Source organism: Pholis gunnellus (assembly GCF_910591455.1).
Source record: "Pholis gunnellus genome assembly, chromosome: 1".
Lineage (NCBI taxonomy): Eukaryota > Metazoa > Chordata > Actinopteri > Perciformes > Pholidae > Pholis > Pholis gunnellus.
Window position 1 is genome coordinate 4,418,227 of NC_136528.1, and position 26,853 is coordinate 4,445,079.

The 26,853-nt window shown below is 41.3% G+C and overlaps 1 protein-coding gene across 1 annotated transcript; it reads right to left on the reverse strand.

Moving 5' to 3' along the window:
• Nucleotides 1–1,179: 1,179 nt before the first annotated feature.
• Nucleotides 1,180–25,489, reverse strand: tpcn2 (two pore segment channel 2). Its single transcript, XM_079156544.1, has 25 exons — nt 25,111–25,489; nt 20,633–20,688; nt 20,338–20,414; nt 18,759–18,936; nt 18,497–18,613; nt 16,698–16,804; nt 14,216–14,288; nt 13,521–13,620; nt 13,372–13,437; nt 12,510–12,574; nt 11,362–11,450; nt 11,089–11,170; nt 10,622–10,711; nt 10,408–10,527; nt 10,220–10,279; nt 8,933–9,061; nt 7,393–7,439; nt 6,537–6,636; nt 6,143–6,214; nt 4,952–5,025; nt 4,588–4,693; nt 4,202–4,284; nt 4,035–4,116; nt 3,209–3,300; nt 1,180–3,102 (listed from the first exon to the last, which is right to left on the reverse strand). Exons 1-25 carry the CDS (start codon nt 25,259–25,261, stop codon nt 3,024–3,026), a joined length of 2,295 nt encoding a protein of 764 aa, XP_079012670.1. The 5' UTR covers nt 25,262–25,489; the 3' UTR covers nt 1,180–3,023.
• Nucleotides 25,490–26,853: the final 1,364 nt, after the last annotated feature.

Consider the following 26,853-nt stretch of genomic DNA (forward strand, 5'->3'; position numbering starts at 1 on the left):
AGAACTGTCACTATCGTAAAAAACATACAAAATGCCGCTGTGTATCAAACTCGGGCTCCACCTTAACAGGCAGCCTGATTCCAAATCTGATAAGAAATTCAGCCAATATTATGGAGGACAGGTGCTTTTAGAGAAACACATTCAAACCATGTTTTTAATACTAAGTTTTAATAATATGACAATAGTTATAATTCATAAAATTGGTTGATACGAGAAGGCTCTGGAAAAAAAGCTAGTAAGTGGATCTTGAGTGGGGATTGTTTTGTCAGACTGCTATTTCAAAGTCTAATGAACATTCAGTGCCTACTTCTGTTCAGTGGGTCACAAACACATGCCCCTCTTTGGATGTAATGCAAACTAAATGTAATTTATATTTAGAAACAAAAAAACCAGAGCAAAGATATTAATGACAAAATATGTATGTTGAATGTTATTTTGATTAGATGACGTCAAAACACGAGCTACACTGTACATAACCAAATCACTGGTGTGGAAAAACAAAACGTTGTATGTTTTAGATTTGTTGTTACATGTTCTTGACTCTGGTTTCGACATGTTTGCTTGACGAGTATCATCATTTCTTCTCTTGCCGGTTATTAATCTCTTGATCTTGTAGTTTGCATCTGATTCCTGCCAGACTAGCTGGCACGAGAGCACTTATTGTTTGTTTCCTCATTCTGCTTCAGTTCATCTCCACGTGAACTCTACGCCCCACAGAGGAGGCCATGAGCCACAGTTTGAGAACCGCTGCTTGTACATTCTCGGGCGTAGTAATAAACTCATATACAGTGAATTCATTCAGTCAATTACAGCATCAATATCTCTTCTTCTCTGAGGCGCCTGCTCGGCATGACCTTTGACCTCGCTATGGTGGTCTATAATACACCACATACAAAAACATAAATATTAAAAGATTTATAAACAAACTATTATTCAACTTTGATATTTTGTTATGCATTCTGGCGCCTTATTTACATTAAAAGTACAAAATTCTTAATTCTTAAGTGTGTGTGTGAGTGCGTGGTTGTGTAACACGGTACGACTGAGGGAATATAGCTGCACATGAAAGCTAATTAGATCATTTTAAACTGAGAGAAAGGTGAAACTCCCAAGTACTTCTCCCGATAAAACAAACAAAAACAATCAATAAAATCACAAACTAAGTCTTTAGATTTTTTGCAAAATATTTATTTAAAATCTGTTTGTAGGTTTCTTTATACACAGTAATAGCAGTTCACAAAATGCAGGCTGAAATACAAGCTGTACCTCAAGATAATTGAAATATCAGTTGCACTCCAACTTCCCTATACATCCCAACTTTTCAATTCAAAAATATATATTTCCGTTTTTTCTACAAATAAACTGCATTTGGTCTTTGAATGTATTTATATAAATACCAAGGCACTTTGTCCATTCTAGAAAAAAAAAAAAATCTAAGTTTTACTACACTGGCTTAATGGCAGATATCCCTTTCCAAAGACAGAAACATATGTTCACATATACTGAGCTTTTGATACAGTATATGGATGATAATCCAGTATGCAGCCTCCAGCCTCACCAGCAAATACCACAACCACTCCCAGAACATCTGCCCCTTTCGCACATGCACGTCACTCCCTAAATGTCAAGGAAAGCTGACCTATTGGGGTCTCGGGTGTGAATATAAAGCAGTCACATCAACAAATACACGTGGCTGCATGTTCTCACGCACAGAGTGTACACGTGTATTTCCTTTCACCAAAAGGGGCTTTTGTTTTTGGTTCCAATAGTGAGTAGGATGTCAAAAATCTGAGATCAGATCAGTAGAGTATATTTCCATGCTGTGATTCTTGTGGTTGCACCGTCACACAATCAAGCCACACTAAATGCGTTGGGTGTGCCTCCCTCCATTGTTGTTCGTGCAAAACACAGAGACAAAAGTACACGTTTGTGTAACATCTGTGAGCCTGTGGGTGTGAGTCACTTTGTTAACAAAACAGATCAGGATAGATTCTAAAACTTACAAATTGTTAGAAACATCGGAGTTCCCACTGCATCCAGTGAAAGATAGAAATCTGCTAATTCTTTGGAAACAAATTTTACAGCAGCAGTTTATATAAATATATACATACATTATTTGCTGAGTGTGAGGAGACAATATACTTGGAGAAAGCCACATTTCAAAGTGTTCGGCATTTTGGCCTTCATCTTTTTTTTTCACCAAAAAAGGTTTACTAAATAACTTTCAAGAATTGAAAACACACTGTGAAACTCCCAGACCGGACAACGCCGTGGTAAGGGACCTGTCAATCACAAGGTAGCCCCGCCCTACAGCATACTCTGCTTTATTGTCTATTTTACTCTAAATGGACCAAAATTTACTAAATGAACATCGTGTTGTATTGAAAAAGACTTGAAACTAGAGATTGAGAGTCACTTTCTCATAGACTTCTATACAACCAGAGGAGTCGCCCCCTGGTGGACACTAGAGAGAATGCAGGTTTAAGGCACTTCCGCACTTGTTTCACTTTTCAGAACAGGAGGTTTCTGCCTGATCAACACAGAATGAATATTCTTGTGTATATTGTTACAGTGTATCGATAGTACTTTGGAGAAACAAACCTTGCCCCACCTTCACTTTTTCAATCTAGTGAGACTCATGGCCTAATGAAATTTGGATTTGCTTTCTCTATGTGCAGTTTCCATATTTAAAATTCGGAGTTGGAGCTTTTTGTAGTCACAGTTTTGATTAAATTCTTGTGCAGTTATTGCAAAGACATTAATAGATACTGAACAATATTTCTGTACGGAATTGGCAAACAACTTGTGGTTCATGAATAACATAATCAGAACACGTGCTTCCATACTTGTTTCAGTAGAAGTAATTCATATACATATTAAAGCATTTAAAATACACTTTTAGTAACATTGACATCTCAGTGCTTTTACCACACAATAGACTAAATTAGTAGCAGTCTCTTGACTCGCAAGTGCATGTACAGTAGGTGCTGGGTGCTCTGTGTGTGTGTGTGTGTGTGTGTGTGTCACCAGTGTAGGTGTAAGTGGGGGTGTTGGATTAATTGACATCGTAACTCCTCTTCGGTTGGCTCCTGGATATGCTCTCTGCAGAGAAAGAGGGCAAGTCATGGGAAAAAGGAATGATTAGACAAGCAGTTCGCTGTTTTTTTAAAGGTGTATGACTCACAACAAACCGGCAGCGTCCACCTACCTGAACATGAGCTGAACAGAGGTTTGATATCTGATCCTTTCCACGTCTGTAACAGAGCAGCTGTGACTCCGGTCCCACTTATAGATGAAGTTCTGTCAGAAAACATTTGTTATGTAGTTCATGTTAAAAAAATAAGGCCGGCATTATTACAGAACAAGTCACATAAACCACTGCTTACTGCTAATGCACACGCAACATGTCCTACTGCTGCAGCGTCACACTGGAAGCATTGAACTGGCAAAACACAAGTTGACTTTGATTACAAAAAAAGTCACTGGAAACGCAAAGCGGTTGTCAGTGAGCTTGACACGGACTGCCATCGCTCATCAAAAATGTTGACAGCGAATCACTTTGAAATCTTGCAGGGAGTTAACGTAACAAGAAGGCGCAGCCACAGATGTAGAAAAAGGCCAATTATTGCCTGAATTCTTTATGAAACGACAATACTTTTGTTTTATTTTGGAGCCTCCAGTATTCTGAGGCCTGTAGTATTAAACTGCATTAGAAGTTACCACCAGTGAATAAGGTGTCCCCTAATCAACCAGGACTGGAATCTTAAGGATCAACACAAAGGAAAAAGGAGTTTCTGTGTTTAAATTGTCATTAATTGTGTTAAGTGTGTTTGTAGCCCAATCCATAGGCCGGTTACTTAAAAGCATGAAAAAGAAGTTGTGTTTCCAAAGTTACATTGCAGCTTAATATACCTTGTGCGCTGACGAAAAGCAGCATCTAAGCCTGTGACCGGAACGTATGTATGTATGTATGTATGTATGTATGTATGTATGTATGTATGTATGTATGTATGCATCCGTCTGAGGGAACTGACCTCTAAAATGACCGCCACAAACAAGTTGACCCACATGACAGAGGAGGTGAGCCACCAACACACAAAGTAGATCTTCGACCACCTGTGAACAAATAAAACACGCTCTTCAGCATCGTCACCACCCGTCACCAGCATCAGCTGCTGTGCGTGTCAAAATGATTTCTTACTCAGTGGTGTGTCTGCTGTATGCTTCCAGGAAGGCCTGCCAGTTGTTGACTATCATGACATCGTACAGCAACATGATGGCTGCCTGAGAGAGAGAGAGAAAGGGAGGGGAAGATACTCTTCTTTCACTCTGCTGCACTTTTGTTCGCTGTATATCATAGCGGTCTTCAGCGGCGCAAAACAATTCAATCACTGTCCCTAACCCATCACTAAACGACGATCAGTGACAGCGATAGCTCATCATCCGCAAATATCAAACAGGTAAATAATTATGTTATAAAGTGCCAAACAAGAAGGAATAAATATATATCAATCAAAAACATTGATTTTTGATCCCAGATTTGATCTCGTACACAACGATGAAGATCCGACTGGTCTTGTTACTCACAGCGAAGTCATCGAAGTTGTTTGGCCAGTATTCCAGCTGCTCATAGGTGCCACACTCCATGCTGAAGTTAGAGGTGATGTTCTCCATGGAGGTATTGGTGAGCACACTTGGAAACGCACACGCACACACACACACACACACACACACACAAAATCAGGGACGGCTCAGATTCATACCGTCACTCTATGTAACAACTGTAGCCTCATGATTTTGATCTGTAACATATAGCACTGTTCATCTTGGACGGATAGTCCGACGCAGCAACAGAGCGGGTTGTTCAGGTTACTTAAAAAGGTGCAGTGTGTACGATCTGGCCAGGATTATAGCTTAAAATATAAAAAAAGTACTGCAGATGACCTCATACCTCATCTCTGAAGGAGGTTGAATGGCTCCCTCAAACAGCCAGATCCCAAGAACGGCAAACACATAGTACACCACCTGCAGAGAGAGCGTGAAGAAGACACCAAACCATTCCCCACGTTAGGCTTTCTCCACTTGCATGTCAACTGCTCTGCACGTCTCTCAGGTGAAAACTGAATACAAGCATGAGCGTGACCAAAATAGCAGATAAAAGGTTTTCACATAACAATAGCAGGTAGACACTCTTTCAAAAACTTGTAAAATATTATTAAAACTTTTTATATTTAGGAGTTTTTCCTTCTTGAGCTCCATTGAAAAAAAATTGAAAAATGTGTCTGTGATGGGATTCCATTGAAACTAAAGTTACTGATTTATTACATATTTCTATGGCAAACAGTAAGAGTAGATCGCCTGGTTGATTTAAAGGAGCAGTGTGTAGGATTTAGCGGCATCTAGCGGTGCGGTTGCAGATTACAACCAACTGAATACCCCTCCGCTCATTTTTGACAGGGTGGAGATAATTACAACCGAACTCTGAATAAAACATTTTTAAGCAAGCAAAACAGTTAGAATTAACCTTAATGACCTGAAAACACACTGAGGAAGGATTCAAGCTGTAAGACGAAAACATGACAACTCCCAGACAGGACAACGCCAGCAACCTGTCAATCCCAAGGTAGCCCCGCCCTAAAGCATAACTTCCTTTATGGTCTATTTTACTCTAATTTACTAAATGAACACCATGTTGTATTGAAGAAGACTTGAAACTAGAGATTGAGACCATCAACTCATGCTTAAATGTTTACTGAGGTAATAAATCAAGTGAGAAGTAGAGTCATTTTCTCATAGACTTCTATACAATCAGACTTCTTTTTGCAACCAGATGAGTCGCCCCCTGATGGTCATTAGAAAGAATGCAGGTTTAAGGCACTATCTGCATTGCCTTCACTTTTCAGACCCGGAGGTTGCCGCCTGTTTTGTCCGTTCTGGGCTACAGTAGAAACATGGCGGACTCCATGGAAGACGACCCGCTCCCTATGTAGATGTGAACGGCTCATGAAATGCTCATTCTAAGCTACAGAAAACACAATCATCCTTATTTTCAGGTGATAATACACACATGAAAAACGTAGTTATGAATATTATATTCCATTTCTAAGTCCTACACACTGCTCCTTTAAGTATGCTGACTTACGATCAGTATCCCTGCAAAGGCTCTGAGGTTTTTCACCAGGTCCAACACTGTACTTGCGACCAAAGCCATGAGCTGGACAACAAGAGAAAAGGGACAGAAAGACAGTCACAGGAACGTAATAGTGATTAGACTGCAGTGTCTGTAACAGAAGATTTGTATTGTGAGAGAGGACACAATGCTGAACTCTCTGTTGTTATCATGGCTAAGCACAACAATGTTTCACATGTAGTGTTTCACTGCATATCCTTTTACTTTTAATACCCATAAACGTCTTGGTTAGGCATGCAATCTACCTCTCTTTTCATAATACTCAGAGAAGCGAACAATTAGTGTGTGAGTGCTACTACATTTGTTCTGGGACAGCTTTGATGGAAAAAAAAGAAGTGCTGCGTACCTTGATATCTGGGATGATGCGCAGGAAGCGGAACACAATCAGCATGTTGATCAAACGAACCATCTCCCACAGAGACATTACACCCTGAGAGGAAGGGTCCCTGTTGTAAGACACAGACACACACACACACACACACACACACACACACACACACACACACACACACACACACACACACACACACACACACACACACACACACACACACACACACACACACACACACACACACACACACGACAATTGGCAGGTCATTTACTGATTTAACAGAGACGTTTCTAGAACTTTCTTTGTGAGCTTTTGTCTCCTTCCGCTACAAATTCTATTCCTGTGTATAGTTAATAAGCATTTTGAGCCTTTCATAAGCAGCATCTTCACTCCTGAATAACAAATTCAAATATAAATGGCAACTGCACATTTAAATGGTGCAGTCGACAAATTCAATTTGGCATAAATGTCCACGTGGTCTCAATAGAATTTGGTGATCAAAGGTCACAAAACACGCAAAATCTGGAATATGTTTGATCCAAAGATGTGTAATTGCTGTCTGTTTCTATTGTAGAGATGGGAAAGAAAATGCTTTGTGCTCCAGCCTCTGGGAAAAGTCTCTATTGCTATTTGTCTATGTTCTTAGCTGATACTCTTATTTTAGATTTAGATGTGTATTTCTCTTTGTGCATGTGCGTTGTTTTTTAATTATTTAGTATTTTTTGTTTGTTTGTCCTGGATCTTGTTAAATAAAGTTACATTTGAAACGTAAAACCTGATTTCATTTTGAGACATTCCTGCGACTTCAATGTGAATCATCAAACACAAACATTCACTTTAAAGTGATCAGAAGAAAATACAAACCTACCTAGAATGAGGAAGCCTGTAGGTGACAAATATAGTAATCTCTAGGACCTGATGGGGGGAAAAAAAACACATAAGATCAGTGATGAATATCTGAAGTGCTAACTATAGCAACAAATCCAATGTTCATGAGACCTTTATCTTCATTAAACCTGTAACAACGGATCTCTTCGGCCACTCGAGGGCAGCAGATACAAGTCCAAAGGTCAAAATTGACCTTTCATAACCTTTTAAGATGACATGGTGACAGTTGCTTATCTACACATCCGGCAGTTACGGAGCAACACGGTCATTCATGTGGTGTGGTGTTTGTCTAAAGGCTTCAGGCTAAATTCAGTGTTTACACAGTGTCTCTTTTTTTGATTTGCATATAAGGGAGGGTTGGGCAAATAACAGGAGGAGACGTGTCACAATTGATTAGGTCATGAAATTTGCGATGGTGAGCTTTTCGTGTAAATAGTGCAATGTGTAAGGTAACCGAATATGAAGAGGTTATAGTGTTGATGTTCTGTCAAAGACGTTTTGCAGACTTATCACAAAGAAATCCATCTTGTCAGGCTGAAAGTAATGCGTTTGAGTCCGGTAAGCCACAGCACGGACCAATCAGCGTCCTGTGAGGAGCGACTGGCAGCTAGGGGGCGTGGCTTAGGTGTGAGTGCTCGCTCTAAACAACAGTGGCGCCTCCTATAGAGGTTAGTGTACTGTAGACACTGCTATAGCATTAGTTTTACTAGTATTTATTCACTGAAAGAAGAACAAAGAACTACAATGAAGGCTTTTTTTCCATAAAAAAGATGTTTGCTCCCTTCGGGCTGGCTTCAGCCCGAGTTTGATTGACAGAAGGTTCATCCAATCGCCTGCCAAGTACTTCTTGAAAGTGTCGGCCCTTTGCAAACAGTTTCCATCGACAATGCGTGTGTTTGGGAAGTAGTGAGAATACAACTGGATTCATTAGACTTGGCTTATACACACGAGTTGTGTGAGAGTCGTTAGATGGAAGCTCTGATATAGATTTGCTGTTGTTGATCGCGGCCCCCATTTACCCCCATTCATCGAGGATTTGCTTCATTTTTTGATTCTTCGTTCGCCGTGGAGGCATGCAAGATTTGGGATGCAGACATTTTGGAAAAATAACTTTCTTGACGAAAGTAAGTTGAGAAGATCAACAGTCTCAGCTGGTGGCTGGCCACTGCCAAGAAAGAGTATGGCACATACAGTAACTCCCCTTAACATCACTAACATGTTGTTTTCTTGTACAGGTTAAACAAATGAGACATGGTAAAGAGGGGCCAGTAGGTGGATTGTATTATCTTTTGACAAAGCCAAGCTAGCCATCCCCTTAAATGATGAATTACTCCTTTAATAATCAGGATGGACACATGGTCACTCAATGATACTGCCACACTTTTAAAACACTGCTGTAGCTGGGTCAAGTATTTTGTTCATGCTAAACATGCACACATTATGTCACATTTGACTAAACTGCATAGTGCTGTACTAAATATGACAATAATAAAGAGTGAGTGGTTAGAGCAGGCAGTTACCAAGAGCAGGATGGTGAGGAAGAAGTCAAAGATGTTGTTCCTGTAGGACAGGTACCCCTTCCATCCGAAGGCGAAGATCTTCACGCACACTTCAAACAGGTAGTAAAGGATGAAGCACAGGTTGATGATCTGACGGGTGGACAGTGGAAGACTGAGGTCAGTTCATTTATGAAGAAGGTTATGGTCACAGTTTTAACAAAGCTGCAAAGTTCATTTTAGACCATTAGATGAAACAAGTGACCTGCTGATGATTTTGCTGTTGTTTAACTCTTTGTCTTAATGGGGAAGCTAGAGAACCGTTTTTTATTATTATAATATAAGTGGTGTGAATCCTTAATATTCTTCATGTGTGAAAAATCAACAAGTTTGCGTAAAAAAAATAATAATGAAGCTTGACCTGGTCATCAAAAACGTCAAGGTTCAATATTCACAGTCAATTTTAGGCATACATTTTTGAGTTACTGTGTCAAGGACCAAAGCGTGATTGAAGGTGTGTTTATGGATCTCAGTTACGAGATCCATAAATCTCGTAACTGCCTGTAATTTTTCCCAGGAATGTCGCCACGGTCACCAAGTTCGTAATACTGCAAATGCAATGGCTTTCATCAGTGAGCCACAGGGTCAAGTCACCATTGTGTTCGGCGGTAGATAGCCACTTAACGGACAATCATTTCAAAGAGAATTTAGAGCAAACCTATGATCGAGGGATTGCCTCTACACGGCTCTCAACATGGCGACAGCCGAGCTGGTGCTAACAGCGCTAACAGTGCAAACAACGGCAACGGCGCTGCCAGAGCTAACAGCGTTTACCTGAAGGGGGGAACCAGAGGGTGGGCGCTACGCTTCTGCGAAAATGCCGCGTCCCGACTGATGGCATTGGTATTGGTATCCGCTGTACGAGCGCAGTGAAGAGCGGCGGCCGTTAGCTAGCCAGTGGGGCATACAAAGACTCATAAGCACTAACATGCACGAGCGGTCGGCCCGGCTACGTTAACAAAAGCATAGAGAGGCAGAAGAAGAGCAATTTCATTCTGTGCTCAGGTAGACTTCACTCCAAACTACTATTTGCTATGTAAAGATATATCTTTACATAGCAAATAGTTGTTTGCTGCTGTATTAATGCTCTGAATGTCGTATAGAGAACCTTTAAATGCTAATCTTCCAGGATATTACTTCAAGGTGTCATGTTGACCTGATGGTGGTACTAGGGGAAAGATTAGGGGGTTGATTACGAATCATCCTCTGTGGGCCATGAACATCTGTAAGACATTATATGACTGTGTTCACCTCAATGGTGTAGTTGTCTCTCTCTGCCGTGGACCTTTCAGCATTCAGTACCAGGACGGTCTGAAACACACACACACAAAGGTAATATTCCCATATGGTGGACAGCTCGGTCAGCGTGTGAGGGTGTATGAATATATACATGTGTGCATATGTGTGTGTGTGTGTGTGTGTGTGTGTGTGCAGCTTACACATATGCACATGACATTGGCCAGTGCCACCGCATTGCCAAGTATCGTGAGAAAGTAGTGACTGAAGACCACCTGGAGTCTCTGCAGGACTAAAGAGTTGTAATGGGGCAAGGGAGGGTGCTGGAGGAACACACACACACACAAGCATGCACACAGTCAGAAGCATAAAACAGATGTCACAGTGAAGTGAAAGTGACCGCGGGCACATCTCTACCTCCTTAATGCGATCTTTGTCCAGTTCATCAAATATCTTCCTGAACTGCTCTCGGTCCATGTAGCCCACATCTGCATACTTGTGCGCCTCCTGAAGTCCAGATGGCGTAAAGGAAAACAGTCACGGTGAAGAAGCAGAGGATTTATCCTCTCATCCGAATGTGTTCTGACGCCATGATTATGTTATATTAAGATAAATATGTTACATTAATTCTTCTTAATTTTGAAGATTTGTTTTTTACCATATTGCTTGTAATATGATTTTTTATTCGAACAACTTAATTCAGCTAATTTATATCTACGTATTTATCTTTATACATTTGTTCCATTTTGTTAGTAAAGCAATGTTTAAAACAGGGCTTACAAATAAAAGAATGATCCCGGTCCCTTCCACACAGCGAGGCCCGTGTGATCAGACCCAAACATAGAATGTGTGTGTAGAGAGAGCGGTGTGGCGTCGGCTCTGACCTTAGTGATGGCCTCTCTGTAGTAGCTCTTCATCTGGACCCTGAACATCACCTTCAGCACCAGATCAACAGCCACATGCTCCCTGACAGGAGAAAACAACACAACCATCTCCGTGTTTTCTCTTCATTTTATATCCGTAGGGAGAATACTCTGAGCGATCCTCACCGCAGGAGCCTGTTTACCGTGAACCGCACTGACATTGCTGCTCCTCTGGAGGTAGCACACAGTACAACTTGTTCCAACTAAAATATAATGTGTGCGTGTCTCTCTTACTCAGCAGTAAGGGCACCCTGGCAGCTCAGGATTTGGAAAGCAGCTCTGATCCCCAGTCGTCTCCTGATGATGGACGTTTGGACCGACATCTGGACCAAAAACACGATCAGAAAGATTCGCTGACTGCACACTCAAACTGCTTCCTTTAAGCATTTCCCATTGCTATTGTGGGCAATGTACACTGTATTTGTCTCTTACCTTTTTATTGCTCCAGTACAGATAATGATGCCTTTGACTTTGTAATATCTGAGAATGCTATAATCTAGACTCTTCTTATTTTCCAGAAGAGGGCAGTCACAACTCAACTACCTGTTCCACTCACTTCCTCAAGTAAACAGGTGGCCTGAGGGTCTTAAAGGGATATACTGTACTGGTGTGTTTGCAAGTACACACAAGTACAGGTAACGTAGTTACTGCTACCATTTAGAAAAGCACACTGTTCAGTTTAAGATTGTTTTTTTACCTTTCAGGGCAACCATTAGTTTCCTTGTGAAACTTGCTGAAGTTGAGAAGTGTGCCTGTGCTTGGTGATGCAAAACTACAATGAAACTTTGACCCACATGTAATGAGGACTTGATACCCACTGTGGTAGAATACACAATTCATGCAAGATTCAAGACTCTGCTGAAGGATTTTTTGTACATTGTACAGAAATGAATAGAAACAAATGGATGCCTGAAAGGGTATTAACAAAAATGGAATACACAACAGCAACACTGACTGCACAATATTTAGCTGTAATGTATAGTAACAATAATTTGTAGTAAAATGCTCTTAAACATGCAAAACCACTGCCTGGCTATCTGGGTGGAGTAAAAGCACACACTTTGTTTTTGTATTGGCCAATGACTTAACTCCTGCTCTTTAATTTAGGGTTAGGCACACAATCATGACTCAATGTTGGGCGTATGCTGGGGCATATGAAATATGTCTGATTACTTGTTTTTCCCCGTGGACACACCTACTTTTCCAGCTGGAAATAATTAAGTAACAACAGTCATGATTTGTTTGGTAAAAATTAAAAAAATAACTAAATCTCTCGGGTGTTTTCAAGTATGATTGTGTGGAGTAACTTTAACTGCAAGATAACTCTCAGGGTAACGAAATGCTCCTCAGCAGCATGGCGTCATACTGCATGTGTGACTCACCAGTAAATATCCCCTGAACTGGTTATAGATGATGGCTGTCAGTAAGTTCATCAGGCAGTAGGTTCCTGCCAGGAAGCAAAACAAATCCACTCTAAAAAAACACATGTATTTTGCTTTTAACAGCAGCACAATGATCTAGTATTATTTCAAGCCACTTTAAGGGATAGTTTGGATGTTTTGAAGTGTGGTTGTGTGAGGTACTCGTCTATAGTCAGTGTATTACATACGGTAGATGGTGGTGGACACGTCCCTAGTTTGGAGAAACAGTGAGGAGTATCGGCACTGGAGCCAAGCAGCGTACTACTGTGGACGGGGGCAACTAAACATTTTAAAACACCTAAAAAAAAATCAATATTAGTTTACGTGCACGTTATATTTTGATTATTTTCACCGCTTTACCTCGCACACAGACAGCCCATTCCATCGGGGAACTAAAGCCGTCATCTAGGCTCTCTTCAAAGACTCAAAGACAAATAGTAATCTTTACCATGCAGAACATGGGAGTTGCTGGTCTGAGTTAGTTATTTTGTGTTGTTATGTGACTTTGGTGAATCTGAACCAACCCTTTAAAAAAACAAAGTCACACAATAGAACAAACAAACTCATCGATGGAGGCAGCCGTACACCAGCGACTCCTGCGTTAAAATGACTGCTTTTTTCCAAAGGAGTCTTCAAGAGAGCATAGTTTACGGTATCAGTTCCATGTGGGAAAAGGGCTTTCTGATGGGAAAGTAAAGCAGTGTAAGTATTCTAAATAAAGCGTACACTTAAACTGATATTGATTCGTTTAGCTGTCTAAAGTACACTTCAAAACATCAGCACTGTCCCTTGACTGACACAGAAAAGGATAATCACCGCTTACCGATCACACTGAAGGTGACAAAGAACATGGAGTAGGCTCTGTTCAGGGAGTAGGCAGGGATCATCACTGTGACAGGACAGAAGACACACGTTGGAAAGAGTTCCATCACGTAAAACAAAGGCTGGTGTATCAGGTGACTGATTGAGTACCATCTGGGTTGTTGGCTGTGGTGAGCAGCACCAGCAGAGAGGTGAGGGAACTGGGCAGGTCTCTGAAATGTAACCTCCACTCCTCGTTCTTCTTCGGATCCTGAACAGAAGAGACAGAGGCAGTTTAGTTAGTTTTGATATTTCGTAGAAAGAATGTGGGCTTCTTGATTCATTTACGTATTAATATTTAAATTGATAAACAAAAAATAGTCATTGGTTCTATAGTTGTACATGAGCACTACTGCAGCACTTGATATTAGAATTACATTTCAATTTAAAGAAATATATCAGATATCCACCAACACTCTCTTCTAATTCTAAGTTGCTATAGGCAGAAATATTAAATAAACAATATTGTGCTCTTTCTTTTTTTAATGTAGAATCCCTATCTAGACAGATAAAGTTAACCTCAGGGCATATCACTCTGTTCAAGGGATGGATTTCTTCATTTCTTTCTTGTGCATCACTACAAATGTTGGTGGGAATTTTGACAGAGGGCTTCACTTACAAGTTCTTTGAAATAGTTTGGGCATCAAACCTAATTAGTGGCTTCACACATGCACCTTCTTCCTTTCTAGGTCTTAAAGCTTTGCTCTTTTTTAAACATATTTGATATCTGCACGCGCACACTCGTCAACACAAGCCAGAGCGTCAGTAGTGTGCGTTTAGCAGGGTGTGACGTGACCTGAACTCACCTCGCTTTTAGCAAACAGCAGCATGCCGATCATAGTGAAGAGACACAGGTGGAGCGCCAGCAGCAGGATGACACTGCGCACACACACACACACCCACACACACACACACACACGCACACACTCTCTCAGGGTAAGGGTGAAGCATCTAAATCTTTCAAGAGTCTTTGGTATATTACAGGTTTATGCAGTGGCCATCAGTTTTAATCATTTCAACTTTAAAACTGAAAATTCATATTTCTTTAGTTTTTTATGGCGGAGGGCTCTAAATACTACAATACCCACAAGCCCCAGCAACTGTTGCTATAGAAAAGAATCCAGTCAGCGCTGCAACAATTTCCGGGTGTCTGTTGCTGCAGTTGGTAACAAAACACTGATGATCCAAAACTGACCCAGAATCCGAAATGAACTGATCCAAACGGCAGTTTTATGAGGTTTCTACAAAGTGTCATCTGTTAGCTATTAGGTGCAAACTACAGATTATAAAGCTCTGTGATTGGACGATTTCTTACAGTTGACTTCTCTCTTTACATTTTTGATGTACAAATAATTATTTTGCCAGATGTTTTCCAACATATTGGCTCATCTTTTGTACAGATGATTTAACTGGGAGAGTTTCATGTCCATCTGAGTCTTGGAAGTGCTCCAACTGTCAAAATTTTATGTGAATTTTCTATTACGGTTTTCGAAATGAAGCTTTGAATGTCTGTCATCACATTTTATGACATCATTTTTTCCCCCCAAAACATTCTGACTTTTGTCCTTTACAACGCTCTGGAGTTATCGGAAATATTTGGATCACACCAGTTAGAGATTGTACGCAGCCACCACTGGAATCTAATTCTACAAATAGTATAATACTAATAAAATGAGTATAGCCTGATATTTATCTGCAACTGTGCAGAAATACTGCTTTTAAACAGAATGGATGGACATGCAAAAGAGCTCCTCCACAATTAATTGTTGATTTAGAATTCAAATGTCAACGTTATGAATGAAGCTTCCAACTGTTGCTGGGGCCTGAAATACCTACAACAAATGTATAGCACCAAACACAACCTCCAAACAATCCTCACTGTTCATGATTTGAAATTCAATGCATTGTTGGAACTTGGACTGTTTAATAAAGTAGAGGTGGTGTAATCAGAGTATATCCTCATCAGTCTGTGGCCACATTAAAGGGAAGCAGAGACCCACTGACAGAAGTGAGAGTGCTCTGGGTAGAATAGAAGTGAGCTGCACTGTAGTTTCATTTTGTTTAGAGTGTTGAGCTAACCCCTCAGCTCCCCCTTCCTGCGCTAGTGACGGCATTTACTTTTGCTGTTGAGTAATTAGTTATGGAATGGAATTACTTTTGCAATAAGTATAACTGAAATAACTTGCCCAATGCTGTTACTGAGCCAGTCTGCTGACTGATTTCCACCTGTACTGTCGTTACACAAACAAACACATTCACAAAGACTGGACTGTGGCGGCTGAAAGCACCATGAACTCTCCATCGCTATTGCGCTAAAGTAACACACCTATAAAGTTTAAACTTTGCCTGTTTTTTACAATACTGATTGAAATGATCCATGTGGCAAAGTAATAATGTTGCCTTTGAGTCAACAACCCAGTAGGCAGAACAATGGAGGAGAGAAAACGCTTCTAGCCGACGAGGTGGAACGGAAATCTTCAGAACTTCAGGCAAGGAATTTAATTTAACATTTTTGCACCAAATGTCTGCATATTACAAAGGAGCACTTTTCTGGGGGTTTTTGTGCAGGTCTAGCGCCCTCAAAAGACGTGCAATGAAGCTTCCTACACTAAACAGGAGGTGGATTACTCCTGTTTTTGCGATGACGCTCTTTTGCATAGAAAGGGTGATAAATGTCTAAATATTACCCAATTTAAATACTGTATGTGCAAATAGCACACAGGCATCGAAACGCTATTTGCTTGGCAGCACAGTTAAGGGGTGAATTTCACCCTTTGTGGCTGCTTTGAGAATTACACTGTTTCCTTTTGTCTTATTTGTACAAGTTTAGCTGCCGCAAAAGCGCATAGCATACACCATTCTCTGGTAATTGTTACTTTTGATCACAGTGGCCTGTGCTTTATTATAGAAAACATAAGAAAGAATAATAATAAATAGCTTAAATTACGTTGCATAACGTGACCATGAATGCGAGAGTAAAGATCGACCTTCCAGGGATACTTGTTTATTCTAAATATAGAGTACACTTGAACTGATATAGATTTTTTTTGGGTGTCTGAAATAAGTTTTGCTGCTGCTCCCGTCCACAGTAGTACATCGCTTTGCTCCCGCGTGCTGGTACTCCTGTCTCTTTCTCCAAACGGGTGTGGTGCTGACCTCCATCAACTGTAGGTAATACACTGACTATACATACAGTAGGTGTCTAATACAACCCCACTTCAAAAAACATCAGAACTACCCCTTTAATCCAATAGTTGCTTGATATGCTTCAGTAAAGACGTCAGATACCTGGCAATCTCTGGCAGAGTCCTCTTGATGCACTTCAGTGTCTTTTTCATCATGGAGGAGTTCTGCAGGAGGAAGAACGGCCGGAGGAGTCGCCTGACTCGAAGTTTCTGATTGGCAGAGAACAGACAGCATCACTTGTTTGAATGCAACGTGATCACGACTCAACTCAGTAGACGCACAGAATATGCCATGTTCCATGTCCTTGGGAGTTTGAATCTTACAACAACGGGCACATGCACATCAAAATGAAATGTAAATTATTTCAAAGACAAAGTCACCCTTTATAATATTTAGTTGACTATGAAACAGATACATCTTTTATCCTTGTACTACAATATAAAAGCTTATATCATATAGCACACTGCCACTGTTCCTTTTTACATTTATCAAATACACAGAGGCAGCGCTGATGTACAACGTCAACTGAACCATAATTGTACCTTCAGACAAACTCATTTGGCATTGACAAATTATAGGTTTTGACTGTGAGACCTATGTTTATCTTACATAATTATATCTTATGTTTAAAACAGTAATGGGCCACCACAGAAGTAATGTACCAAAGGGGTTGCTGTAATAAGACTGTCCCAGATAGTGGGTCCTCATATCTTCAGAGAAATTTTGCCTCAAGTTTTTGATAAAGATATTTGAAATCTAAATAGCTGGGGGCGTAGTAATATGGGGAAAAGTGAAAACTGGCAAAAAAATTGGTTGAGAGGATAAACTCTGTTTCAACAAATATAAACAGTGGAGGCTCTCTGGGGTCCCACTCCTCCTTTAAAAAAAAGGCACAAAATGGTTTAGTCTGCCCTTCTGCTCGTCTCTTAATGGTGCTATGAGTCGCGTGACTGCTGATGCTGCCTGGAGCACAAACAACGTAAATGAGTCATGTCTTTCCTCAAGAAAAAGACAAGGTTATGACAGGAGCCATACATTTGACATTGAGGACAGTTCAAATTTGGAGTGATTTTTAGCCCCTATCCCGGCAAGCTAGCACGTTTGGGGTCAACGGATTCATCATAATCCAAAGAGTCGTATGAGAGACTGTAATGTTAATGCCAGTCAGATGATCCACCATCAATTTCAGAGGGTTAAACATTGGCCAACTAAACCAACTGAGGAGAATAATTCCAATTTTAAGGTCATGGTGATCATGGTCATGGTTGGTTGAATTTAATTAAAATCGAACCTATGGTTATGGGGGACTGCTTATATATATATAGGGCTCACAATTGTGTACGACACCCCTGTGTGACACAGTTTAACAGTTGTAGGCCGAAAAGTTATAAGAGTTATGAGCCCGGCTCCCTAAGTATCCTCGCTAAAATGGACGAAGCAAGACCACTTTCCGTCATTCGGACAGTACTTGGCTAACTTTGAATCAGGCAATGACTGAAAATGAGTCTCCTACAGTCTGATTTATCTGCTCAATCACAATGTAGCCACACCCTAAAGAATACTCCGCTTCACCGTCTATTTGAGTCAAAATGGATCATAATTTACTAAATGAACATCATGCTGTATTGAAGAAGACTTGAAACTAGAGATTGAGACCATAAACTCATGTTTACAATGTTTACTGAGGTAATAAATCAAGAGAGAAGTAGAGTCATTTTCTCATAGACTTCTATACAATCTGACTTCTTTTTGCAAACCGGAGGAGTCGCCCCCTGATGGCCAGGAGTAAGAATACAAGTTTAAGGCACTTTAGCATCGGCTTCACATTTCAGAAGCGGAGGTTTTTGCCTTCTCTAAGCACACCATGCCAAGAGAAGCGCTACCGAGGAGGACGGCCTCACCTCATCACACGCCATGCTGACAGACAACATCCAGTCGATGACGGAGAATGAAATGACAAATGTGTAGCCGATCAGCCATTTGTTCTTTCTGAATTCCTCCCAGCCAATCAAGTAGCCCTGAGGACAAAACATAAGGAGTGCAGCAGTGGTTCAAATGGACAAATAAGAAGTAACTAACAGCAAGATTATTTAAAACATCACAACCCTTTTTTAACCAGCCAGTGTCCTGGGAGCAAATGTCCTTCACCCTGGCTGTGCTTACCTTAACGGCAAGATCAAGAGAGAAGATGACGAGGCAGAACATCTCGATGCTTTCGGTGAAGCCACAGGGAGGCTCCCAGGGCGGAAAGCGATGTCGGGGGTCCGAGGAGATGGACAGGGAGGACGGGCGCTCCACGAATGCCAGCAGCAACACCACGCCGATGGCTAGGCCCAAGCCCCTGGTGCCGGGAAAGACAGGTGAGTAGATGGACAAATGGGTGTACGGATATCAGAGAAATGGCTTCGAACGAGGTCCATCACTTACTTTTAAAAAGTAGTTGCTAGGCTGGCAAAAGGCATCAGCTTTTTCATCACCTTATATTTTGAGTTCTTAATGTGACTATTCGTGTGACATGTATACAAACAATGTCATTTGCTCCATCATTGTCTCTGGAGCAGAGACGGGGGTAAACAAACCTGCAGGGTTGTCACGTGAATCGTTGGTTGCGGTTCTGACTGTAACAGCGATATCTAAATATCACTAATGCGACAAATATTAAACAATTATTCATTATGGGATGCACACCTTAATGTTAGCTTCGTAGAAACGAAGAACTTGCTGGAAACCAGTAAAATTACTGTTCAGAGGTGAATTTTTATGCAGCGCTTGTCCTCGCATTTAATCACTACATGATTATCGTGGCCAAAAAAAATCATGAAAGCAACATTATCGCAATATAAAAATGAATTACCCTCAAAATATGATTGTAGGTAGGTGGAGAGAGAGAGTCTGTAATCATTACTGTACAAAATGAACGCTTGGACGGTGACAAGGCAACCAGATGAACTGATGAAAATTAAAAAAAATCAGAAAGCCTAACATCTGCCATCAATACAATGTCGTGGTCAACTCAAACAAAATCACTTGTTGGGAGCAGGGGACATATATTTACACGATATTATCATATGTATACTACATGTTTTAACACAATGTCCAAATTAATTGACAGCTTCATTCCTATAATGCTGCGTTGGATGTGACACAACAAATGAAGGATTTAAAGAATGTAGATTTGAGGACCTCCGTTTATGTGGAGAGCACGTTCTCTCATGTTCACCCAACACAAGGACGGTTGCAAAACATCCATCTATTAGTAATCTTACGGTCATCAGTTATTATCTCTCCTCCCACTGAATGTCTCTGCTTCAACACCATCTCGTGTTGGACACCTCCAGAGATATGAATATCAGCAGTGATCTGAGTTATTTAGGAAATTTGTTAAAATTCCCTTCATTCCATTTCTGAGAGTAAGAGCAAATTTGAGACACTTTGAGCCAGTTAGGACCAATGTTCTTCTTCTTCACGACGCTTCAGGGTTCTTTTTCCAAAAGTAAAGTATGTCTGGGAAGTAAGTGTATAAAACTCCGCATTGTGACTTGTCATAGCGGGAAAAGCACAGGTGTTACCACTAACATTAACGAGGCCTCTGTTCCATCCTGAAGCAGCTAAACAGATTACAAATTGTCTGTTTCAGTCCCTGCAGACGTGTGGCCCTAAAACGTTAACTCGTTGCAAACATCAACGCAGGTCTGGTTTCATCCACAGGCCTGAGCAAATGTTTGAAAAGGTGTGAACTCACCACTGGCATATCCTGGAGTAGTACCATCGATACAGGCGGAGTGAGCGGGCATCCACCCGGTGGTTGATGGAGCGGTACTACAAGCGAGCACACAAAGGGAAGAAGACAGTAGTCAACGCGTGAAGTGGTAAAAACACACGCTATAATCTATGGTGGCATTCTTATCCAAGCGACTTATGGTAACGTGAACTCATGAAGGAGGATGAAGGACATAAAAAAGAGGTCGGACACACAATATGGTAGTATTTACCTCTTCTTATCTTTTACCGAAAGAGAAATAAGTCATTGCACTTACCTGTATGGCGTCCTCGATCAGCACAACAGCTTGCTGGATGTAGAGCTCCTCAGCATCTGTGGACAGCGAGGCAAGTGTGAGCACCATCTGAACAACATGGAACACCTTCACGTAGCTCAGAAGCGCTCGGAGAGCTGTGATCTTCACTGCCCTGAATCCCCTTCACTCAGTGAATAGCGTAGCATCCTCCCACGGGACAAACACAAACGACATACAAGAGGCTGTTGTCTGTAGGACTGGTTGGACTGGGAGCCGAGGTGGAAGTTTGTTCTTCCTTGAGGCAAAACTGGTAAGTGCTCCGATAAAAAGGTGTGGCTTATTTTCCCCCTCACACCTGAAGCCCCCAGGTACAGCACCAGGCTTTTGAGGCAAGTTTTATATTGAGGCCAAAAGGTGGAATTACAACTTCCAGGTCCATCAGATGATGCCATTCCCCCCCCGCCCCCCAATCATTTAATCATTTGAGACGTTTTTCAATCAAAAATGCCTAATATCCAAAACTTGATGATTTTCTTTGTTCATAAAAAAAACGATCTTTTGGTTACTCGGATAAAACTGGTAATTGAATTACCTCTCATTGAGAAACTATGATGGCCATTTCTTTTCTACAATCTTTTCTAAATATTTTTTAAAAGAGTTATATCAAGATATGCCAACTGGTCAGCACTTTTCTTTGGATGAATAAGCCATCGTGTTTGGGTTTGTTGTGGAATATTTCTATGTAGATGCGGGATAAGAGTTGATTAAATAAACAGAGTCTGATGAATGCTCAAAGTAGTAAGAGTCAATTTAATGCTTGCAAGCAGGAGAGCGGACACACAGACACGTATCTCAGTGAACTGTGCAAACACTGTCAACGAAGTACAAGGCACATCATATTTTATGCATACTAGGAATCACGCCTTTAGTTACATGAAAGGAAGGGAGAAAAGGGAGTATAGGTTTTTGGACACGGGTTGATTTGTTCTGCTCATTATTTTGAGTCTTCAAGGTGCGTTCAACTGGGAGTCAGTTTCATACAGAGGTCAGAAACAATGTTTCCTTTCATCTTCTTCTCGTGTGTGCATATGGACAACCTTGGAAGATAGGACATTGGTTTCATGAACTAATTAAATACCTCTGTAGGACTGCAGTGATCTTTTCCTGTATCTCTGTACTTTCCCATCAGTAGAACAACATCTTTCAAAACATCCCAAGATACTAAAATATATTTTACCATTATTATACTTAATACATATTTTACCATTACAGGTTTGACACCCATATAATACGTCCTGCTAGAGGCTGAGGTTTGATGTTATTTGACCTGGAACTTTATGAACAGTGGTGCTGAATTGGATTATGTGATCAAAAAGGGGGGGTGGTGTTAAGAATGTGCAAGTAAAATTCAGATTTGGCTATATGTTAACGATTGTAAGATATAAACAAATCTGTCAAGCAAATCATGTGGAGACTGGTTGAAGAACACAGTTGTATGAAATAGAGTCAGGGCTCAGCACAAACTTTTAAAAGCGGCCTCAGCTTTTGGTTGCCAAAACTGAAAATAGGGTTGCCGTATTTAGCCACCTTATATTTTGAGTACTTGAGATACTATGCAGTTATACGTCAGCTTAATAATGAAAGTGTAATGAAAGGCACAGAATTGGTTGCCAATTTCTCAAAATGGCAACCTGGCAACCCTGTCACACAGCACAAGCTTGTTCCACAGCTGTCAGGTGATCGTGTTTAAAGACGATTCAATTTTCCATCCAGCAGTTACATAGACAAAGCCGTGATGACACACACACACACACACACACACACACACACACACACACACACACACACACACACACACACACACACACACACACACACACACACACACACACACACTTGGTGCTGCTGACTCAAAGTTTCACGGCAGGATGAGTCATTGATGGTCGGCGGGTGTCACTGACAGGGCAACACTTTAAACGGCTGCAACACACACACACGGCCAACAAACACGTCTGCACGGTGGACAAACAAGTGAGAGCTGCACTTCTCACGCTCGCTGCAGCAGCAGTTGAGAAAAAGAAACTGTCACAGAGAACCGACAACACCACCTGTTCAATCATATTTGCCTGTGTGAAGTCAAGTGACACAACAGTGTGACAGAAACAGCTAAAAAGATGTATGGAGTAACTTTAAATCTTTAACTTTTAAGTTGAAGATTAACTTAATGAATCAACCTACATACTAAAGAGAGCAAGAACAACATTTCTATTTTTGTAAACTCCTTGTTAAATCACTATTATTAATATAACGTAATACTTAAAAAGTGAATAATCAGTTATCAGCTATTGGACTAAAGTATTCACTCTGGGATGTATTGGTGTGTAGCATGCGAGCTCAAAAGGTGCAACCTTTAAATAAGATGGTCTTTTGGTTGTTGCCGCGTTGGTTTGTTTTTTCACTTTTGATGGAGCTATGCTAGCACTTTACCTGCTTCCAGTCTTTAAGCTAAGCTAGGCTCCATCTCGCGCGGACATGAAACTGATCTTTTCCTGCAATTCTGATCAATGATGATGTAAAAGAACTACTAGTTTGGGGTTTCTTACGATTGTATTATCAGCACATACAGACCCATCCCTATGAAAGTCATCTATGGACACGTCATGTACCTTAAGACATAGTGTCATAAACCTGAGTGGGTCCAAGCACAAAATGCAAATACTTTATCCAGCTGGCTACCCGGCTCGATTACCCGTGGTGCTGGTCGGCTAACACGGGGGAAATGATGAGCGCGATGGCAATACGGTCGAAAGAACGTGATGAGCTGCAATGTATTTAATTACATTTTTATGTCTGGTTGAAAAATATGTTGGCCGGTAAGCTTTTGAAATTAGTTTACCAGCCATTGGCAGACGGATCAAAAAGTTAAATTTGGACCGTGCCCGAGTCACACAAGACGCATCCCTGCTGCTTTAATTCTATAAGCCGCAAAGAGCACAACAAAGGGGGTTCTGACTTAATTGCACAACAGTTTACTCTCTGGTAAATGAAATGAAACAGAGCCAAAGCTTTAGGAAAACAATGTGCCTTAATCAATATGATGACACGTATATCGGCTTTTTCACATTTTCTCGGCTGGTAGAGTTGAAGAAAGGTTTGATACCGCTTACACTAATAGATTCCGCTCTGACATTAGAGTCAGACGTACCGATTGGACACCAATCTGTGACCCACAATAATAAGTCACAAGGAGGAAGCCAAATCCCTGTCCAAAAACACCTCATCGGGTAACTTTTTGGGGTGTTGGACTGTCGGTTGGACAGTACATTAAAGACAGACATTAGAATGGGATGGCCATTATAACAACAGATTGACAGAGTTGTTAGTTGCAGCCTTACATCAATATATATTAAAACTACACACATTCAGTGGCCAATTTGATCAGGTACAACTGTATTGTGTGGCAGAAATCTGGTGCATAATGTCATGCAGATATGGTCAAGAGGTTCGAGAAACGTCTACTATCGAAAGGACAATGGCCACACTGGGTCAAGCTCACACAAAAGTGACAGTGACTTAAATAACCAGGCGTTACCACAGTGCTCTGAAGAGGAGCATCTCTGAACACACGGCGCGTGGGAAGTGAAGTGAAGTGGATGGACTTGCCCACGGCAGCAGAAGGGTCAGGCGTTCCACTCCTGTCAGCTAAGAACAGGACACAGAGAGTGGGCACAGGCCCACAGGAGAACGGGACAACGTGCAGGAGATTAAGACATTAGGGAGTTCCTATCAGCTCCACCGCCAACAATAAAATTATACTTCTATGCACTTTTATTGTCACACGTTTGTATTATTTTTGACGAGGGCAGAATCATGGCTGCACTTCCAACCAGGCAAGACACAACAGTGACCCAAAGCCCCAGGCCCTCAGGGGCCCCATAAGATCCAGACTCACGGTGTTCATGGTTTATGGTAATTAGAAAGGGATCCGTACCAATAAATAGTTGCTGTTATTTAAGCTATTAAAATGTGCTTCCTGGACACTTCATGGATGGGTTAAATGCAGAGGTCAAATTTCATGCATGTATCTGCATGTATGAATGTGAAGATTGGCATAACGTTTGTTACGTTTTTATATTATTATTTAGGCTTATAATGTGCTTACATGATGCACACTACTGTATAAATCTGTTTATTAATATGAGTAGTTGAATGTAACAGGATCATAGCTCACTTTTGCTGCAGGGCCCGGTTTGACCTGACATATTGATAGGGACTATTTTTTTTGCATAGTTTATTTGACTGATACTACTTCCTTATTTACTTTTTTGAATTAAAGTTTTAAATGGGCCTATAGGAGTTTTTGTATATAATGGAGGACTTTTACATTGCTGTGTGCCCTTTTGGAGGATGTGAATATTCTTCCACCACTGGCTTTTATACCGTATAACAAACAGGAAACACCGCCGACCTGAGAGGGTCACGATACACCCTCCACTCACCTGTGTCACTCTCGACAGCGCACGACTGCCCGGCGACGGTGTGCGACCTCCGTCTGCTAATCCCCGGGGACCCTCCGTGCTCTTTGCCCGAGGAGCCATAATCCTCGTAGGCTGCGTTCACGTTCCCGGCCACCAGACCGTGCGTTTCCATCCGGGAGATCTACCGAGTTCTTCTGCGCTGTGAAAGTGAAAGTAGCAGTTGGGCGGCACACGGAGTGGATTCAGCTCTCCAAGGAGAGTGAGTTAAGTCCGACAGCAGCTCTCCGGTCAGTGACAACTCTAAAGTTACATAGTTTCAAGCGGCGCACGACAGCCTCAAGCAGAGGGCAAGGGGAATGTGTTTTTAGGAAGTCGCCCCTCAGTGCTGCTCCACCCTCCCCTCCTGTCCTCAAGTATCACTTTACACTGACTTTAAAAACACTCAAAACTCCACCTACAGCACGCTGCACGTGCTGCAGTCTACTGCGGTACAGTGGAGCGAGAAACCTCGTCTCACAGTCACGTGAGAGGACAGAAACGTTCAATGTATACCGGTGAGGAACGTGGCGTGTCGTAAAAGCAAGCAGTGTTAAGAAAACTTTATGGGAAACTATTGTAGGAAATATAGATTAAAAGTTCTGATGCACGGCTCGTAGCTCGCGGGCAATCTGCGGAGGTTCGCGCTACGGTGCCACGCGCGCGAGTAGGCCAATAAACAAAACTTCACAGTGTCTGTCTAAACGCGGTGTCGGTTCAAGAGCCCGTAGAGTCCCGTCACGCTGGGAATAACGGTCACATCGTGTCGGAACTGCTGCTCAAATGTCAGGTATGGAAGCCCATTACTGTAATTACAATAATGACATATTGACTTTTAAAAAATCAAGATTTTTTTGATGCTCTTATCAGTATTTTTGTTCAAAAGTATGAGATAAAGTCAAGTGTTTGGCAGTGTGTCAACCATTTATACTTGATTCAGTTAATCCCATTGTTTAAACTGGGTATAGGCCAAAATGTTAGACTTAATTCAGAATTTTAAAAGTAGAACTACTGACTATGGGTCATTTATTAATCTGCTGATGATTATGGTTAAATGGCTATAACGTGTAGCATTTTAAGCAACCTATTATCAGGATAGAATATAATATTCATAACTATGTTTTCATTAGTGTATAATCGCCTGAAACTAAGAATCGTGTTTTCGTGAATACGACCCGAGTCCTCTTCACAGAGTCCCCCATGTTGCACTGCAATGTTTCTACAGCAGCCCAGAATGGACAAACCACATACTGGCAATAGCGAGGGCCTTTTCACGTGTTTACATTACCTGAAGGCCACTTTAGTAATGCGAGCGGCCAGTAAGCGTCTGACCAGGCATTGACCTTGAATGGTGAAGGTTAGGATAGGTCGGCAGATAGAAAATCTCGGAAAGTTTTTGCGGGTTACCGTCTAGACGTGACAGTCCAACATTATTTACCAAAACTAGTTTTTATGCAAGATGGACAAGCTTTATAATTTGTAAGTAAGTATGCCATTATACAAACATCATCCACTTCATATCGCTGACCGGGTAAGTGACTAGTTTATTCAGTATGGAGCTGCAGTCCCAACAGTAGCTGGCAGACAGCAGACTGAAGTGCTGTGGGTATGGAAACAATTACAACTCTATGAAAAGAAAGATGAATCATGTTAATTAGGCTCCAACATTGCGTGTCACATGCTCTGTCAGCTGACAACTAATTAAACCAGCAGGGGGGGTTTTTCTAC